This window comes from Chinchilla lanigera, unplaced genomic scaffold (genome assembly GCF_000276665.1).
Source record: "Chinchilla lanigera isolate Chin_1 unplaced genomic scaffold, ChiLan1.0 scaffold00055, whole genome shotgun sequence".
NCBI classification, from domain to species: domain Eukaryota; kingdom Metazoa; phylum Chordata; class Mammalia; order Rodentia; family Chinchillidae; genus Chinchilla; species Chinchilla lanigera.
Window position 1 is genome coordinate 24,177 of NW_004955456.1, and position 20,443 is coordinate 44,619.

A 20,443-nucleotide genomic window follows, 5' to 3' on the forward strand; every position below is an offset into this window, starting at 1 on the left:
GTTTATAGTCATTTTGTGGAGCGGGTACATATACACGATATGGCTTGATTCTTTTTTAATCCTCTGCTTTCCCACCTCCTTCCATCCTCCTCCACATCAACTTTCCCCATTTTTTTCTTGTTAATATCATCATCCTATTTTATATTTATGACAGAATGTTTACATTCATTGAGGTTATTAGCTTCCCTTACATGGTATATCTTTATTTCACCTTCTCCTCCCCTTCCTCTCACCCTTAGTACCCAGGACCACTTCCCACCTGCAAGAGATCTATCCCCTTCTCTCCTATCCATCCTTTATTGTGCTTTCTGTTTGTACTTTGCCTCCTCAAAATGAGAGATACTATGTGGTAATTAAACTTGTGTGTCTGATTTACATTACTCAGTGTTTTATTCTTCAGGTGCATCCATTTTCCTATAAATGTCTTAAATTTTTCTTTCTGTATAACTGCATAATATTCCACATTTCTCTATCCAATCATCTGTTGATGGATATGCAGGCTGATTCCAAGAGTTAGCTATTCTAAATTGTGCTAGTCTAACCATTGGTTTGCTTGTATTATTGTAGCATGGTATCTTTAGCTCTTTAAGGAAGAAACTTTGATTGGTCTTTTTAGTACTGTGGAGTAGCTGCTGGATTGTTTTGTTCTTTGGTGGCTCCCTTGATTAATTTTCATAATTCGTCATTTTGTCCCCTAATGCTGGCTTGAGTTGAATGTGATTCAGAAGTCACAAGCCTGAAAAATACTAAAAAATTTACATAAAGTTAGACTAATAAGACCTTTGTCATAAGTGTCCAATGACCTAATGTCTTATGAGGCAAACTTGGAATGTAGAAACTATGTCTGGCCTTGTTGTGGAATAAACAGTTAGGTGAAGGGCATTATCCAAATGTCATGGGAAGAATATGCCTGACCGAATTCAGGACGTTGGTTCTGAGCTATGTCACATCCATTTTTAATTTTTTAGTATTATTACTTAGTTTTGGTAGCCAGTCTGCAATGCATAAGCTGGGAGTTGCGCATGATGCTGCTGCCTTGGTCTGTGAGAGTTGTGTGAATACAGCTGTGGAAAACAAAGCCCAGTTACGGTGGGAGGTTTGTAATCATGTCTAAGATCACAATGTAAGGCTGAATTGAACATCATCGACTGTTTGTCTTTATGTTTAGAAAATTATACTTTGTGTCCATGGAGAATGTGTATTGATCTTTGGATTCATCCACATTTTACTTTAGTTTCTGTAAGTTTTACACTAGTGATGTCTGTGTAATAATTTATTTAAATGATAATTTTCCCCAGAATCTGGGATAGAAAGCCTAAAACTATTATAATTTCCTGAACAATCTGAATATCTCTTTATAATATGCTACTTCAAGACAATTTCTTTTTTGAGGCACGGTTTCCCCGTGTAGTTCAGGGTAGCCTTGAACTCATTATGTAGCCCAGGCTGGTCTCTAACTTGCAGCCTCTTGAGTGCTGGGATTACAGGCGTGTGCCACCATGCCCAGCCAAGACAAGTATTTTTGGAATCTGATTTTGTTGCTGTAGATTAGAACTGGGCTCTAAATTTGATGGAGCTGTGATAACTCTGGGTGGTGTGAGTATTTATTGAACTTTATTGAACAGGGCCTACCTGTTGTTGGACAATTCTTTAGTGTTCAGCAAAAAACATACATTTGAATTTTAAAGTGAAATTTAGAAAAGGCACAGGTCAACCTTAAATGAATGGATGTCGTGGTTTGTGTCTAGATGTACCCCCAGAGCCTCATGCAGTCAGGGGGTGGGCTTCTAGAGTTTTTGATTGATCCATTATAGAGAGTCCTTCCTGGTCCTCGTCATGACCCAGGAAGTTGGTATTTGTAATCCCATGACAAGTTATTGGAATTCTAACCACTTAATTCCAATCTACCACATCCAGTGCAACCCATGGCGAGAATAAAGACACTAAGACATATTTGTAGTTATGGGGAGTGAAGGGGCCCTAAGTCCACCCATAATGATGGCTATCTGGAACAAAGGCCTGGACCCAAGGCCGAGCCCAGTTTTTATTCATTCATGAAGAAGGGAGTGGCTTGAGGGTGAGTGGCTGTGAGAGTGGTGGGAAACACATCGTGCCATGAACTGGGGTGGCAGGAGGCCTGAAATCACCCCTGCCATATGCAGAGAGGATATGCAGAAAGAGTAATGTGCATAACACAACTGAGATAGTATCTAAAGTTTGGGGGTAAGTGCTTCAGCTCTGATGAGTAATCTTTGAAGCCCCTGGAAGTCATAGCCTCTATTGAGAAGGCTCAATCCCAGCTGACAGCGTGGAGCATTGGCTCACACATCCCGCCTCAGCCTGGTTCACTCGAGGGAGCACCGGGGGTCATCTCCAAAGATCATCATCAGCACCTGGGCTTGACAGCCAATTGAAGGGGTAAGGAAAAGTCCCAGCCAGCTCTGTACACATCAATACACGGAAATACACGCTCAGCCGAAAAGGAGGCAATTACTCCTCTTTCAAAGAGAGTCGCATGGATGGTCCTCCGCAACCTGTGGTCCAGTGTTGGGATTATGGATGGTGTGAGTGCTGCACCCACCCTGGGGCAGGCAGCCTGCATACAGTGTAAGGGAGGGAAAGAGGCTGCTTTGTGCCCCTCCTCCCTTTTGCTCTTGTTGCTTTTGCTGTTTTCCGCTGCCATGAACGGTTGCCCTGTGCCGTATGCCATTTTGCCTTGGAGCCAGCCAAATATGGACTGAAACCTACACAGACTGTGAGCTAAATAAACCTTTCCTTCCTTAATTTTGAGTGTCAGGTATTTTGTCTCAGCAATGAGAGAAAAGTGACCAGGACAATGGGTGAGTTGTATCTTTTCATAATTAAGTCTATGGAAAGAAAGTCGCTTTAGCCTGGGAGGATGGCAAAGAAGCATGTGTGCAAGTTCCCAGTTTAAATTTCCTAGTTTTTCATCTTTTCCTCATCACCTGGGAGTGAGACACTCTGGGTGCAAGAGGCACAACTGACAGTGGGTATAAGCTGAAGATTATGTTTAACGTTCTGAGTGTGTGTTCTCTTGTGAAATTCTTCTACATTGCTTATTTTGGTGCATTTTTTTTATAAAAAATGAGAGAGAGAAAAAAAAGGTTACCCAAGGGATTTAGAAATTTTTTTCATGGTTTATCCATAAGGATTTGATATTCTTAGAAACTAGTGGACTGCATATAAAGAAGCAAAACAAATTTAATCATGTTATTTCTTTTACATTTTATATAAACATGTATAAAACTCCATAGAATCACACTGGTGAACAGATTGAGTATGCTTACTTGTTTATCTGTTTGATTTCATCTAACTACACTCAGAAGTCACACGATGGAATTTTAGATGCTCTCTGTGACTTTACTATCACATCACTAAGCAGAGTGCTACTTTGTTAAAACTTATTGGAATTTTGAATGAGTTAATAATTGAAGTTACTATAGTAGTATTAATATGCTGAAAAATTATGTCATTTCTTTGCTTCAAGCTATTACCCAAAGGATTGTACGGAGATTTGCATTTCAGCCACTTCACTTATTCCACTGATTGTGATTTTGCATTGTTTCTAGTTGTTTTATAGTTGTTGATTTTGATGTCTAGAAAGAAGCAGGCTTGGCAAGACTTGGGTCACCCTTTCTCAGCTGTGGTGTCTTTGTTCTTACGTGTCGACTGCTGATGCCACAACCTTGGTCCTTTCTGGCCCTCAGGGTGAGGAGGTGCCAGCCACCAGGACCTAAGTACCCTATCCTATTCTAACGAGGTGACATCATCATGGACACTTAGCGAGCTCAGTGTCTACAGCCATACTGCTCTGCAAAATGTGCAGTGTCGTGGTTTGGGGCTTATTGCATGGGGAACAATATAATACAGGACACATTTTATAAGATTATTTATAATAGTCACCCAAAGAATCATACACAAGAGAACGCAGGAAATCTTACCACACACTAAAGATCAAAGGATCCAGCTGAGGGCCTGGATTCCCACATAATGTCCTGCATGAGTCCAGCTGAAGACCTACAGCCCATAACAATGCCTCCCAAAAATCCGGAGGCCCAGAGCCTGTGACAACATCTCTTGCTATCCTGTTTAACAGATCTGCGCTGGGAAGGCCGAAAGGTCAGCGGTAGAATCTAAAAAGTCTGTGCCAACAGGATGAAGAATCTGTGCTAGCAGGCTGAGGGATCTACACTGGAGCCAGGAAGCAACACTCAAAGTAAGAACCAGAGCTCCCTTGAAAGGTACCACAGCCATCCTCAGCACAGTGAGGTCTCAAGCTCCCCCAGTGATCAGGACAACTGAGTTCCCGTCAGGAAAGCCAAGGCAGGGGCTGGGGATTTAGCTCCGTGGCACAGCGCCTGCCTGGCAAGTGCAAGGTCATGAGTTCAATTCCCGGTACTGGAAAAAAACCAAAAAAAAAAAAAAAAAAAGGGAAAGCCAATGCAGCAAGCTTCTCCAGGAGACTGGCAGTGCATCATCTTTCCCTCTGGAACCAGGAAGTGATGATCACAGTGAGGACCAGAGCTCCCCCAAAGTGAACTGAAGCTATTCTCAGTGCCAACAAGGTCCTGAGCTCCTCAGAGGATGGCAATGGCCAAGTTCATCAGAAAAGCCAGCATGACAAGCTCCTCCAAAAGAACCGAAAGCTCCTTATGGCTTGTACCAGCTCCCAGCAGCCCTCCTTCTCTGGTTCTGCCTTTTTTGTTGCTGGCAACAGTCCCCAGGTGGGTGTCCCACACCCAGCACCACACTGACTCAGTTTAGCTGGATGTTACAAGTTGACCACCAGTTGTCACTCCACCACATGCAGTGACATCAGGAGTGTTGCAAAGAGACTCTTGACTCATATATATGTGTAGGACTATGACATGTTGGGTATCCTGTCTTTTTTCTTCCTATAACAGACCTTGGTATCATAATTTATATTGAAAATGTTCCCCAGATGTCTCATGTGTTTGTAAGTTGCTTGGGTTTTGTGGGACACAGCTCATCAGTGGATTCATCCACTGAAGTGTTCAGTAACTGAATGTGGTGTTAAGATTGGGAACCTAGGTGGAGGTGGTCACTGGAGTGTGGCCTGGAGAAGTACGTTCTGTTCTCCATCTTCTCCCTTCACTCTCTGCTTCCTGGCACCTTTTCTTCCATCGTGCTTTTTTGCCGTCCTTTCTGCCTTATTTCCAGCTAATCATCGACTGAAACTGTGAGGGATAAAATCTTCTTTATGTTGTGGGTATGGGGTATTTTGTTCCAGGAACAGGAAGTTGGGTAAAGCACCCATCTGTGCTAAATGTAATACATGTTTTTACTACAGGGTCTCAAACCCATGTGTCCTCAATCCTGGTCTTCATTGTGATGACAGTAAGTGGCTATATTTTTAACTACTTTTTTGCATTGTGAAAGTCATTGTGTGCTGTTGATAATATCCAAGAAGATCTGAGAAAAGATTTACCACTGCTGGCAGTGAGTTTCAGTGGTTTAGCAATTGTCAAGCTTGCTAAATTTCATTGTTAAATACACGATATTGAAAGAAATAAGGATAAAAGAGAGTTTCCATTACTGTTTAGAATGTCAAAAAATTTGCTACACTTGATCTTAGCCAAAAGGCCACGAAATGATAGAATGTCAAAAAATTTGAAGGAGGAATTACTGATTTGTGAAGGAGAAAAAAAAGTAATCTTTCAAATGACAACTTTCCAAAAGGGACTGCATGTTAACCAGTAACGAATGCTCTATTTGAAGTGGACCACCCTCATGTAAATGTCAGTTGGGTATGAATGGAAAGACACATAGGTGCCATCTCTCACATGGTCCATATAGTCTTAGCTCCCACTTACTTGTTTTTTGTTTTGCGGGGGGGGGTTTTTTTTTCTGGCACCAGGAATCGAACTCACTACCTCGCACTTGCCAGGCAGGCGCTGTGCCGCTGAGCTAAGTCCCCAGCCTCCATATAGTCTTAGATAGTTTGTAGAAATTTTTAAAATAATGCAATGCTTATTGAAGTAGCTCTTTTCATACAAGGAATACAGCTGTAAGGTTTAAACACCAGATTTCAGGTCTGCATGCATATCAATTACAGGATAAGATACAAAAGGATTTTTGGTGCAGGGAGGAGTACAGAAGATAGACTGTGGGAAAGGGGGGATGATGGAGTGTGGTGAAGTCAACTCCTGAAGTCAAAATATTTTAGTGTGACTGCACAAGGGATCTTACGCTGGCTTGGGTTGACTACGAGTCAAATATCAGAGACCTAAGGGAAAGAAATTTTAGAAATGTTAGATTAATAAGTCTTTTGTTACTGAGTTACTTAAAGACTTAAGAGGCAAAATTGGAACTTAGAAAATTGTATCTGGCCTTGTTGTGCATTGAAAAATGAGTGGAATAGCATTTCTGTCATTGGATGAGTAGTTTGACTTGAGTCCAGGACATTTGCTTTGTTACAGACTTTGAAACAAACCAGATGGAAAATGCTCTGCACCAAAGAGTGTGGAAAGCAACTTGTAGGGAACTCAGTCTCTTGGTGTACCCTGGGGAGAAATAGCAGTGGGTATAGAGAAAATAAAGACAAGAGACAAAGGCTGGGGTCAGGTGGAATAACCTCTTTACTTTGGAGGACTGGAAAACCAAACAATAATACTGGGGCGTGAATTTATACCTTGCAAAGTTAGTGTCATGTGAGGCAATATTGCCTAGCAACTAATGACTGAAATTGTTCAGGCAGGACTTGTTTCTCAAGACTGAGGTAGCTTGACTGCTTGAGGCACCTGGCTCTGTTCTGCCTTCACACATATGACCAATTTCCAGCTCCAGCCGCTCCCAAGAGCAACTTACATTATTAACGCTAGTGGGCTGATGGAAATGCAAGTTTCAGATCATCAGCCCTGAGTCAGAGCAAAGCAGGGTCTTATGAACCTTTCTGCAAGCAGGATTACAAAAGCTGATAGCAAATTATTCTATAACTGGTTACATATATTTAGTCATACACTTCTAGGTAGATTTGCTCAGGTGGATTTTGGTTACAGGAGGTCATTTATCATATAATGGGGATGACGGGGGTTGGTGCCAAGCATGTAGGTATAATCAATCACTTGTGTTCTTAACTGGGCCATTGCATCCTGGGCAGGAAGATCTTGAAACAGGCTAGCAAACAGGATATATTTTTCTGACCTTGGTGCAGCTGCATATGGTCAGACAGAGCTAACCCTAATCTCTGAGTTTAGACAATCAAGGCTTATCGAGTCTGGAGTCCTATCTATGAAGCTGGTAGATTTTAAAATTTGCTCTTGCACTCTGAGCTATGTCCATTTTTAAAAATTAGTACTGGTGCTGATGGTGGTGGTAGTGTGTTTTGAGAGTTGCTCTCACTGTGTTATGCATAGTTAACTTGTGATCTCCTTGCTTCAGCCCATGAGAGTAGTGTGATTACAGGTGTGGATCACCAAACCCAGCTCTGGTGGGGGTCTTAAAATCACTTCTCCTTGCCAGGATCACAGTGCTTGGTTAAATAAAAAAAACAAAACAACAAAAAAAAAACTATTTCTTTTTATGTCCAGAGTGCTGTACAGTAATATTTGCCAGTTGAGAATGTGTGATGGCCAGTCTGAAAGAAATCCTTGCATTCTTCTGGCTGTAGTAAGTGTCTGTAAATTTCAGATTAGTTGTGTAGTGCAGTTGTGTTTTTTTACTTGCATCCCCTGCTTCTGGAACTGGGACCTTAAAACTATCATAATTTTTTGAACTGTAGAAATGTCCTTCTCTTCTTATTATTGCCTCTTTTAGGCAATTTATCTTCATTTATGTTACAGGGATGGGTCAGTGTGCCAATGCTTGATATCTTCTTAATAATGACTCATGGTGAAACCCTGCATCACATGCTTTAGCCTGAAATCTGCTTGTTAAGCAGCACACTGAGACTGGGGTCTCAACTTTTCAGAATTGTGGTATCTCTGGGTGACATGGCTAATGGGACTCCATTTTGTTTCTGAACTCTGTCTTAGAAGTCACTTAAATTTTAGATAAGCTTACTCCTCTCTCCCTTCCATTTAGGCAACCATAAAACCCACAAAGGAAGGACAAGTTGTTCACTGAGAACAAACAGGACAAACTGTGGGGCAAGCTAAAATTTAACTGTATCCCGTCTGACTAACTCACTCCTGGGAAATGTAAACCTTGTGGCATTTTTGTAAAAGTCCAAAATGAGGTAATGTGGTTGCTATGGGAGCTTGCTACTGTATAAAAAACCCTGAGAACAAAGTCTCAGAGTCGACATTCCTGACAGGCTACAGTGGGTGTCCTCTGCTGGCAAAAATAAAGCTTGCTTATGTCTGTTCTCGGCCTCCATGAGTGTTTCTTGTTAATCTGCCATACTAGTTCCTTTTAGAATTATTTGGTGCTTAGCAAACAATACATGAGTTAGAAGAGAAAGTGAAAAAGGAATAGGTCAACCATCAAATGACTGTGGATGAGTCTCTGTTCAGTGGTAAGCCTGGGGAAATTAAAGCAATTTTACGCTGGAAGGATGTTCGAGTAGGCCATGTGGAAGTCCTCGATTTAAATTTCCTGGCTTCGTATGTCTTCCTCATGCACCTTCTGGGAGTCACACATCCCAGGCTGCATAGTCAGAGTGAGAATGATTCGTAAGCTCAGGTATGTGTTTGACATTCTGGGTATGGGCTACCTTTTGAACTACAGTGAAGCAGCCTTCTTCTCTGTCCTGTATCTGCATTGCTTCTTTGCAGGAAGTTGTGTGTAAAGAATAGAAGTTACCTCAAAGATTTAAAAAGTTTTTATCATGATTTAACCAAAAGGATTTGATAGGCTTGGTTGGAAATTAAAGTGCTTCATCTGAAAAAGCAAAAAATAAATATTATAAGTAAAATATTTGTTTTACATTTAACACAAATATGTCTATAGATTCACAGAATCATGATGCAGGTGAATATATAATTATGGTTTCTTTTGGTGCATCTCTGACTTAATCTAACTCCTAGCATAGGCACAGGGTGGATTTTTGGATGTACTTTGTGGCTTTACCATCACATTACTAAGAAGAGTGTTACTGGGGTAAAGTCTTTGAAATTTTCAATGTTAATAAATGAGGATAAAGTAGTAGTATTATGCTGAAGTGATTATTTGTGGTTTCTCTCTCTCAATCTGTTATGCAGAGGTTTTTAGGGAAGTTCGTATTTCAGTTGCTTCACTTACTTTTTCTACTGACTCTGCTTTTGTTAAATATAGTGTATGTTTCATATATTATCATATTATCTGTTAAATATATTATTTATTTTCTTCAGTTGGTAATGAATTAGGATTTTTGACAGAATGAGAGAAAGTGCTGGTATGCAGATTATGGAAAAATTAAAAATTTACACAAAGCTTTGGAATATGAATTTGTCCTCTTAATGTTTCATGTATAGGTGCTTCTTGTGTGTTGCCCATACTTGAAATGATCTAATTTGGTCATTTTTTTCCTTCTAAGCTTAAACATTTTTAAATTATTTTATCATGTGTTAGGTGATTACATCTAGTGTTGAGCAGTTTTCATATGTGAGCTTTTAATATGAAATTGTTTCTGTGTCTTTCTGTGTGCTGTATATGCTATATGCAGAATTTCTAATTCAGTTTATAGTTGATGCATAGTTAACTGGTAGGTATCTGTATACTAAGCTAGGGATGTATGTGATGCTACAGTCTTAGTAATTCTAGTATTTTTTGTTGGTTCTTTAATTTTGGCAGCATACACAATGATGCTGTGTACAGATGAGCACAATTTTATATGTTCTATTTTAATGTTAAGGGCTTTTGTTTTTTGTCTTCCTTGTATTTGCTGTGTATATAATCTTATATTTTCTATGCTTTTAATGTAATGGATGACAGTTTATTCACTAGCCCATTTTTACATACTTTTAATAATTCTCATTGTGTTTTCTATAATCCTGAGTGAATATTGAGCATATGATTTGCCATTTTTTTTTTCCAGTATTGGGAATCGAACTCATGACCTCACACTTGCCGGGCAGGCACTGTGCCGCTGAGCTAAATCCCCAGCCCCTGCTATTATTTGTTGAATGAGTTTCATTTTTATTTTGATGATGTTTTGCTGGTATCTGAAGTGGAGTATTTGAATATCAAGTTGAGTTTGTTGCTCTTTTCTAATATATGCATTTTAAAAAGATTTTATCTGGAAGTCCTCCTAAGATGATAATATGTAGATTCAATTTTGTACATTATGAAATCATTAATAATTGAATAAGCCATTCTTTTGACACATGTCATTTAAAAATTGTGACTGAGGCTAGGAAGATAGCTCAGTGGCACAGCACTTACCTGGCAAGTGCAAGATCCTGACTTAGACTCCTGGTACAAAAAACAAATTATGACCTAATCTCTATGTTTTAAACTTTCCTAAGGATTTTCCAGCTATTGGTTTCTAATCTAAACATCCTAATTCCAATATGTTTTGAGACCTTACTTGATATTATTTCCATTTCTTTGGATTTGTCAAGTTCTTTGTTGCTGCTCTTTGATTTGTCTTCATCAATATTTCTTGTGATTTTTGAGAAGGCTTTTTCTTCTGCATTTCTTAGAGAAAATAAATTTACATAATCATTTGGTCATGGTAATCTCTTACTTTCTTTTAGGGACAGATTGAATACTGTCAAACTGATAAAGATTTGGTAGGTTTCATTGAATCAATGCTAGTTTATACTTTCTCTTAATGAGTAACCTATTCAATCTGTATTTGCCTTTGTATGTTTTATATTTGAAAAAACATTTCATATTTTCATTTATAAATGGAAATTTAATATAACTTAAAGCCTGATGCTTTGAAACATTTATACATTTTAGATGGTAAAACTGAGTAGATTGTCTCACAGTAGTATAATTTTTTAAAGTATATTAAAACTTCTATAGAGCTTTTTTCTTTCTGTTTCCTGTAGTTTTGTTTATTCTGTTTCTAATGCTGCATAATCAATCTGGTTTTTCTCACCCTCTTTATTTCAGTTGGGCATTTTTTATGGTTCTATTTTCTGTTGTTTCTTAGGAAATTCAGTAGGAATATGTCCCAGTATTTTCTAATTTTCAACTGTTAGCGATATCTACTTACGACTAATCTGAACTCACCTTGAAATGTCTTATTGTTTCAGAAGTAGACTTGTACCATAGCATAGTCACAAGTGCTTCCTATCCTATTATTGCATCTTGTGAGAGTAAATTTTAACTATGTAGGATTCAAAAACTTATGTAAATGAAGACCTAGAGATACAAGTTAAGAAAGAGAAGTAAAATCACTGTATTAGAAGGAGGAAAAGAGATGAGGAGATAGACAGCTACCTTGTTGTAGCGAGGTAGGGAGCCTGAAACTGGCACCTGAGGGTCTTTCCTCTTAGCCCTTTTTGTTACGTGGCAAGAAGGGACCCTCTCCCTTAAGAGTTGTAATATGTTGATTGGCTATTTTGGGCTCTAGCCAATAGACGTTCTTTGTTGCCTGTATGCAAATTCTTGGGAAAGCTCCTTTTGGCTTCTTTGTTCTGTCAAGGTGTTATTTCTGAAAGTGATGGTTGAGCCTTACATACAAGGCTGAGTTAGCAATTAGTAAATGGATATGTGTACATTTTAGTACAATAACTTGGTGAGAAAATAATGAAATATATGCATATATGGATGTGCATATGCAAGGGTACATATATATTTTATATATTAAGTGAATTTTCTGTAATATAGCCCCCTCCTCACTATGTCTCCTTTGGACTTAATTGTGATTTATGGTTTAAATCTAGATGTTCTCCCAAAGCATCATGTGCTCATAGGTGGGGCTTTTGGATGGTGACGGAGTCAAGGGTGTGGTACTGGATTAGTCCACTGATGGGTTTATACCAGGATATGATGTTGGGAGGTAAAGCCTGGCAGGAAGAGATTGGTCACTGGCGGTGTATCCTAGAACTGTGCATAAATATCACTCCTCCTCTCATGGCACATTACTTCCCAGTGTTATGCCATGAGCAAGCTTCCTGCATGCCATGCTCCTCTGTCAATCCACCCTACCTTAGAGCCAGCCAACGATGGCTGACACTTACACAGACTGTGAACTAAAATAAGCCTTCCCTCCTTTAAATTGTGACTGTTGGGTATTGTGTCTCAGTGGTATGAAAGTAACTCAGACAGATTTGTTCAGTTATAGCATATTAGTGACAATGGTGGGTTTACACCTTGTCCTGTGTGCCTCTCAATGTAACTCAAAGTTGTCTCTGCCACATCTTCCAATTAATGTTAAATTGTAGTAAGAAGAAATTTTACTCACCGTGTGACCAATTTCATTGGCTATTTACTTGTCACTATGTTCTCTTGTGTCTATTGTGACTGTCATCTTAGGGATCCACTCTCCTGAGGACAGCAGATATATATACTTCTCAACTGCAGTTTAACTTACTGTAGCTGTAAAAGCACTCTGGCTTTTCCTTTGTCATTTACTTCTATCCCAATTTTGGAAATAGCAGAGACTCCTTGAAAAGTCCTGCATAAGCTCATAGTCAGCCTCGGACAAGGATCAAAACAATGTGAAAAAGGCCTTAGCCATAAAACTCTCACTTCAGAGTATTTTTTGCTAGAAGTACAGTTAATAGTGACATCATGGCCTCCATATTTCTCCCTCCTTTTCCACCCATTCATCAAGTACTTCCTACTTCCCTCTGTTCTTTGATTTCTTCTTTAGAGTCTTAGAAGCTCTTTGTTCATAATCCATAGAATATGGCCCAATATAGTATTCAGTGTGTGTTTTCATTGTTTCTGTGATGTGACAGGCCACTGATAGGAGTCACAAAAAAGTATGTCCCTAGTGTACACTTAAAATGCCATCATACATCCTCTAACGTGGCTTCAAATAAATAATTTAAATTGAGTACTGTGTTTCACCCTCAAGAAAATTCAAATGTATGACAGTTACACTTTCTGAAAGAGCAAGAAACTTCTAACATGCTTAAATTTGTTATAGAAATGACTACATAGGTCAATTGAGGTGTGGGGTTAAATAGCTTTAAAAAATGAACATCGTGTCAGTCATTACACACAGAGCGGTGGGGAGTATATTCCTGGAATGATGACGATACTACCAATGCTCAGGAAAGCAACGGACAATTCACATTTGGTTAATATTTGTCTACAAATCTTGTCATTTAAAGATGAATTTTGGTGTCTTTGGTTTTTCATATTGAAAAATTATTCTCATGCTTTAAATCCATGTTCAGCAGATGTTTTCTGTACAGATGGTTTTGGGGCTTGTTCTTTTTGTGGAGGTGACCGATGGCCATGGGGCTTTTACTAGAAAATGTTTGCCTTTTTACCTGCAAACATTCACTGGCTTCAGGATAAAATTTGTACATGTGAAAAACATTTGTGAAGGGAATTCTTAAGAGAAAGACTCATTTAGGTTTTAGTGATCATTAATTGTGATATGCCCCCTTGATGAGCAGAAAATACCAGAAAGTTTGTGGAGCTTTTGTCTGTGGATGATTGGATTGTGGGACATAAACTAAGCAGAAAATCCACCCTGTGTGGGGTTGGCCCCAGCCAATAAGCTTGTGTCTGAGGTGGAATAAAAGAAGTCTCTCCTTTTTTGGTGGAGGAGCTCTGGTATCTGCCATTGCTTTGGATACTGGTCTTCAGCTCCGTAAGCCTTCCAACACCAACTCTTCAGAGCCTGTGAGTACAGTAAGGAGACACAGGGAGTTCGCCAACACCAAAAGCAAATCCTGCATCAGTGCAATGTTCCAATAGGCTGGGTCAAGTCATTGTCCAGGGAGGAAGCCTGGGCTGGGAAGGGTTTTGTCTAAAGGGGATTTTTGGGCTCAGCTCAAGCAGGTATGGTATTTAGTTTTTCCTCCCTCGTGGCTCAGTGGGCAAAAATAGAGCAGCCTTGTACTATGAAGAGGAGTTTCTGTTGTATAAACTGTCCAGTCAGACAAACTGGCCAGAAAATAGAATCCTCTGTCAAACACTCAAGTCAGAAGCTCCAAGTGTGTTGCAGAGAGACTCCCAGCCTGGCTTAGCCTGATTTGCTTTATGAATTCTACTGACTGTGGCACATGGGAAGGTGCTGAGAGACCCTCAACTCAGAATGGCCATTAAGCAGGGCCAGATGGCCCAGCATAAGAGTAGGACTTGTGGATGCCCACATCTGGTCAGAAGTGGTCAAGATGAGCTTTGGCAGTATGTGGGCCTCTCTGGATCAGGTGATTAATCATTGTTCCTGTATGTCAGTTGCCACTGGCACACATTTTTGGTCCTTTATAACCCTCTGGGTGGGACTGAGACATTTGCCAGGACCTGAGTTTCCTGTCCGAGTGAGGTGACTGTACCATGGCCTTTGCCGGCTCAGTACCCGCAGCCCCACTCCTCTCTGTGCTGTTCAGTGAGCCAGACGGTTGAGGGGAGACTCATGATGCATGTGTGGGGTTTCTCTGCAGGTCAAACTGCAGTGTTGGGTGGCCTGTTTTTCTCCCAGCAGCAGCCCAGGTATTGTGCTTTGTATCTAAGTGTCTCTTGAGTTTGAAAGTTGATTGGTTTGTGTGGGCCCTGTGCTCATCAGTGGATTCCTTCATTGGTGACGTCAGTATCTGGATGTGCTGTTTGGATGTGAAGATGTAATGGAAATGGGTCCCTAGAGGCAAGGCCTGGAAAAGCGTATTCTTTGCAGCTCCTCCCATCTTTGCCTCCTTCCAGGCTGCATGGTTTGAGGATCTTTTCCTCTGCTGTGTTACTTTGGCATCGTGCTTCTACCTTGGATCCAACAGACCATGAACTGAAATTGGGCCAGTGTAAAGTTCTCTGACTTGTGGGGATTTGGTATTTTACCTCAGTAACAGGAAAGTGGCTAAGCCACCTAATTATGCTAAATTTCTGAAAAGTTTAGATACAAGGTCTCAAGTACTCAAGTTGTATCTTCCATTGTGCATTTGATTGTGATGACAGTAAATTCCAAAATTTCCAAACACTTCTCCACAATTTAAAAATGGCATAAAAATTAGAAGGTATGTTTAACATTGCCTGTAATAAGGTTCTTAGAATGCCCAAAAAATGGAAAGGAAGTTATCATTGTAAAGAAGGAAAGATGAAAGTGATACTACAAAGAACAATTTCCAGAAAGGACTGATTGTTAAAACCAAACTTTGAATCTCCTTGAAGTAGGGCATCCGCAGGTGATACGTGAGTGGGTGAAAAGATAGAAAAGCACCATCTCTCACATAACTGCTATATTCATGGATAGTTCATAGACATTGTTTTAGAAATGACGTGCTAGCCAACCGTGGTGGCACATGCCTGTAATCCCATCACTTGAGGGTTGTTGAGAGTTCAAGAATTCAGCCTAGCCTACATAGTGAGTTCAAGGCCAGTCTGAACTACAAAGTGAGGCCCTGTCTTGAAAAAACATGACATGCTGAGTGAGGTAGGACATGAGTAACAGCAGTATTGCAGCGGGGGGAAAGCACCAGTTGTCAGTCTGCAGTCATGTCACTGATTAGGCGTAAAGTGTTGTCCTGTGCAGGGAGGAGCAAAGTGGAGTAGACGCAATGTGGGAAAGTGGGTTGATGGTGGGTGGCAGAATCAGCTCCTGAACCAGTGATTTTCCCCTGAAAGTGTTCTTAGTGTACAGGTAAAGGGTGGAGTCTATGCTGGCTCAGTTTGAAAGTGTCTCAAAATTTTAGGCTTGAAAGAAAGAAATTTATATAAAGGTATATAAATAATTCTTTTGTTACTGGTGAGTTCACCTAATCATTTTTGAGGCATAATTAGAAATTTTATCTCTCTGGTGTTAGCTTAAAAATTGGTTGGGCAACATTATTTAGGTGTAATGGGGAAGGTGGTACATAGGAATAAAGACAATTATAAGATATTTTTTGTGGTAGTAGGGATTTGGCCCAATACCTTCACTCTGAGGAACATCCAGACCTTTTATATTTTTAATCATTATTTTAAATTTGACTGTAGGTCTCACTACTCTGACCTTGAAGCTCTTATCCTCTTGCCTCAGACTCCCAAAGTAATGTGATCAAAGGTGTGGATCACCAAACACTACTATATACCATAATCAAACTATTTGGTTATATTAAACATCATCAGTTATTTGTTTTTATGTCAAAATGTTGTGACTTGTTTCCATTGTGGAAGTGTGGGTGCCTTTCTGAAAGACATCCTTGGAACTTTCTTCCCCTAGAAAAGTGTCTGTGAATTTGAGGTTAGTTGTGTATGTACTATCAATTTGTTTAAATAGAGGAGAGAATCTAAGACTAGCATAATTTTTTAAACAGTAAGAACGTCCATCTTTTCATCATAAGCCAGTTTTAGGCAGTATGTTCATTTCTCTTAATGGAATGACTCAGTGTGCCACCCCTTGAAACTCAGAATGATGCCTCATAATGAAAAGCAACAGCACATGCTTTAGACACCAGACTTCACTTGAAGCAGTGTACTATAGGAGTGCTCTGTCAAAGCTTTGGTCTCTCTGAGTGGTCCATTGATTTGGAGCCCACCATTTTTTTTTTTTTTTTTTTTTTGAGAATTGCTTAGTGCTCAGCAAGCAATGCACACTAGAATTTAAAAGAACAACTGTGCTGGGTGTGGTGGTGCACGCCTGTAATCCCAGCACTCAGGAGGCTGAAGCAGGAGGATTGCTGTGAATTTGAGACCAGCCTGGGCTACAAAGTGAGCTCAAAGCCAGCCTAAACTACGTCGTGAGACCCTGTCTCAAAAAGACAAAACAACAACAACAAAAAGCAAAAAACAGCAACAAAAAAGAACAATTTGGAAAAGATGAAGGCCAACATTCAACTGACAGTAGGTATTTGTCTCTGCTCAGAATTGAGACTGATCACATGAAAGTTCACCCGTGAAGATGGCTAAGTAGGAGGTGAAGAGGCCCCAGATCTGAATTACCTGACTTACCATATTTCCCTGTCTCACCGCCTGTGATTGAGCTGCCCTGGGCTGCATGGGCACAGTGTGTGGTGCACGTGCTCAGGAGTGTGTTCAGCCTTCTGAGTGCGGGTTCTTTTGTGAAATGCAGGGAAGCAAGACTTCTTCCCCAACCAGGTTCCCTTTTGCTTCTTCTGCAGCAAGTTGCTGGTATAAAGTATAAGTTGCTTAAAAACTTAACAATTTATTTTCATGATTTAACCATAATATTATGATTCCCTAGTTAAAAATGGAGTGGATAATTGATTATATCTAATGAAGTAAAGAAAAATGGAGAAATGATTTTGTTGTTACTTTGACATCAGTGTCTCTAGGCAGCTCAGGCTGGCCTTAAAATCACTGTGTAGCCCAGGCTGATATAAATTAATGTGTACTTTCTCCATGGTAATTTAGTGCTTAAATATTTTGCAATGCATTTTATTTTCAAAATTTTTGGTATGATTTAACAATAATAACAACGTAAATACAGTGGACCCCAGATATTTGTGAGGGTTACATTCCTACAACACATACATATTGTGAAAAACTGCAAGTTTCAGGTATGGTCAGAAAAAATGCCTATAAATGGCTGTTTTTACTATTTAAACCCTAAATATGCAATCTTTTCTGAAGTTATATAATTTAATTTAATAAAATAAGGTATTAGTAAAGCCTTAGAGGATGCAGGTTGTTTTGGGAGCATCTGAAGCATCTTAGGGCTTTAAGAACAAAACCTCCTGATGATGATAGCTGAGGGAAGGGCAGCTGAGAACTTTCCTCTGGGGCTCATCCTTCTAGTCACAGACTCCCTATTCTATGCTAGAAAACATGTATTTTAAAATGGAAAGAAAACAGAAAAAAGGTATTCCTCCACACCCTTCAACTTTAAACGTGTATTAATTTAAAAAATCAAATCAAAACAGCAAATTCAACCCATTGCAGAAGCTCTTTGTGGGCACTTGGTGACACCATAGTGGAAGGAGCTCCAGAGCCATGTCTGGGTGTCCTCCTTGTGGCTCAAACCTCTCTTGCCCTATGGATGACCACTCTCCTACTTTGGTGACCTTTTCGTTTCCTCCCTTGGAATTTTCAATAAGTGATTATTCTAGAAATTACCAAGGGAAATATTTCCATGATTTATTGTTGCTGTTGTTTTACTTTAAGAAATATACATTTGATCTTTTAGGAGGCAGTGACCTTTGAGGATGTGGCTGTGAACTTCACCATGGAGGAGTGGACTTTGCTTAATCCATCCCAAAAGAAGCTCTACAGACATGTGATGAGGGAAACTTTTAGGAACATGGCTGCTGTAGGTAAAGGATGACATTACTTTCTCATGTATACAATCAGAGAACATTGTTGTTCATCAGTGTAGTTTCATTAAATGGAACGTGAAAACATTTTGGAGAATATCTCAGACCCGGTTACATTATACCATGAATCTAACTGGAATCTATTCATTTTTATGTGATAATACAGTGTCTCCTTATATTTCTGTGTCTGTAATTCAGGAACAGTCTTGGATAACCAGGAAGTTGAAGAACAGTACAAAAATTACTGGAGAAATCTAAGGTAATTTGTACTCAAAAGGAAAAAATATTCCTCCAGATTCAGTGTATGAACAGAAATATCACAACCAGGGAGACATGGCCATATTCAAATTTATTTAATCTCCACATTTAATCACAAATATTCTCCAAAGATGTATACAGTTTTAGTATGTATAATCTGACAACTAAATACAGAAATATTCCAATATAGGAAACTGAATAGTGATGCAGTGAGACTCTATCTGACATGTAAGTATAAAAAAGTTCTTCCATGATCACCATCATAAAAATGCATGAAATTACATTTAGTATTATATATAGATGTACGTAAAAGGAAATGAATTTTGAAACCCATTTTCAGCATATCTATTATATATACATGTGAATATGAGACATTCCATATCTAAAAAAATTGCTAACATTGAAGCAGTATTCAAAGTACATGTGAATGTTAGTGTTGTATTAACAAGTGTTTTCAAGCCATCTTCCAGAGATGTTAAGTATAGCCAGTATGATAATCAACATATAGATATCTCAAAAAATATAAATAGAAGTTTCATTTGATCCAGCAATACCTCTCTTGGGTATAATCCCAAAAGAGTTACAATCATCACATCACACTGATAGGTGCATACACATACTCAAAGCAGGACAATGTATAACAGATGTCAATCATTGGATGAATGGATAAAGAAAATTTTTGATACATTCAGCATGATTTTTGATATTTCCACCACTCTGGGAAGCTGATTCAAGAAGATGGCAAATTGAAGCTCAGCATGAGCAACTTAATTATCAATGAGAATCTCTCAAAATAAGAAATAAAGAAGCTAGAGATGTAATTGAGTACTAAGACCTGTGTTTAATTACCAGCACTGAGAAGAAAAAGAAAAACAAGAAAATGTACTATATAATTAACCATAAAGATGAATGGTATCATGTCATTTGGCAAAAGACATGAATGGGTCTTCATCCTGTAGTATTAAGTTTAATAAGTCAGACACAGAATATAAAAGGTCACACATTTTCTCTTATATGAGAAACCAACATATATATTAGGAAGTGAAATTAAAAAAAAGACAATTAAAAAAGGAAAGCCTAACTTTTTGGGAAGACAAACCAGGATAAGGAGAGGAGGAAGAGTGAAGGGGAAAAGGTGTCAAAATGATCAATATATGATGTACATATGTACCAATTGCCCAAAATGAAATGAAGCTTTCTGTATCGCAAAATACACCAATTTTAAAATTCCCAAATGAATTCCACTTTTGGGAATGGCTGATTTGATGTTATCCTCTAGGGCATTCAGTTAATTCATTGTCAGAATTTCTTAGGAGGTTTCAAATTGGAACTTACGCTAAATGATTAATATAAGACCCATTGTATTGCCACTGTTTTTTTTCCTCTCTCTACAGAAATGAAAAGGTTGAGAAATGCTATCAAAATGAAGGCTGGAATCAATATGAAGAAATATTCCTTTGGACTCCAGATACTAATATGGACATGGAACAAGCTAGTTTAAAGCCAGCTGAAGGCCTTGCTTGTGGAAAGCCCCCGCTTGGGCCTTTGTCACAAAATGTGCCCATCATAGTTCACGGTGAACTGAAGACATCTGAGTATTTGGGATCAGAAGAGAAGTTGTATAAGTGTAATGAACATGTAAGGTCCTGTGGTGATTTCCACTCCTTTCAAAGGGATGCAATTACAAAGACTAGTGAAAAACCCTATGAATATGATCAACGTGGGAAATCCTACACTGATCTTAGTGAAAGAACTCACCTTAAAGAGAAAACCTTTGTATATAAGGAAAATTTGAACACCTCCAGCACACCCAGTGATGTTCAGGTCCATGAAAGAATTCACAGTGGGGAGAAGCCCTATGTATGTAAGCAATGTGGGAAAGCTTTTAGTACACAAAATTATTGTAA

At 39.1% G+C, this 20,443-nt stretch overlaps 1 protein-coding gene across 1 annotated transcript in view; it reads left to right on the top strand.

The window, feature by feature from the left end:
• Positions 1–4,230: 4,230 nt before the first annotated feature.
• The window catches only part of LOC102030601 (zinc finger protein 791-like), an 18,449-nt gene continuing 2,236 nt past the window's right edge, over positions 4,231–20,443 (top strand). The window contains exons 1-5 of the mRNA XM_013520656.1: positions 4,231–4,237; positions 5,333–5,379; positions 18,152–18,278; positions 18,477–18,537; positions 19,931–20,438. Of these exons, the coding sequence (XP_013376110.1) occupies positions 5,374–5,379; positions 18,152–18,278; positions 18,477–18,537; positions 19,931–20,438 (702 nt within the window). The 5' untranslated portion in view covers positions 4,231–4,237; positions 5,333–5,373. The remainder of the gene's footprint in view (positions 4,238–5,332; positions 5,380–18,151; positions 18,279–18,476; positions 18,538–19,930; positions 20,439–20,443) is intronic.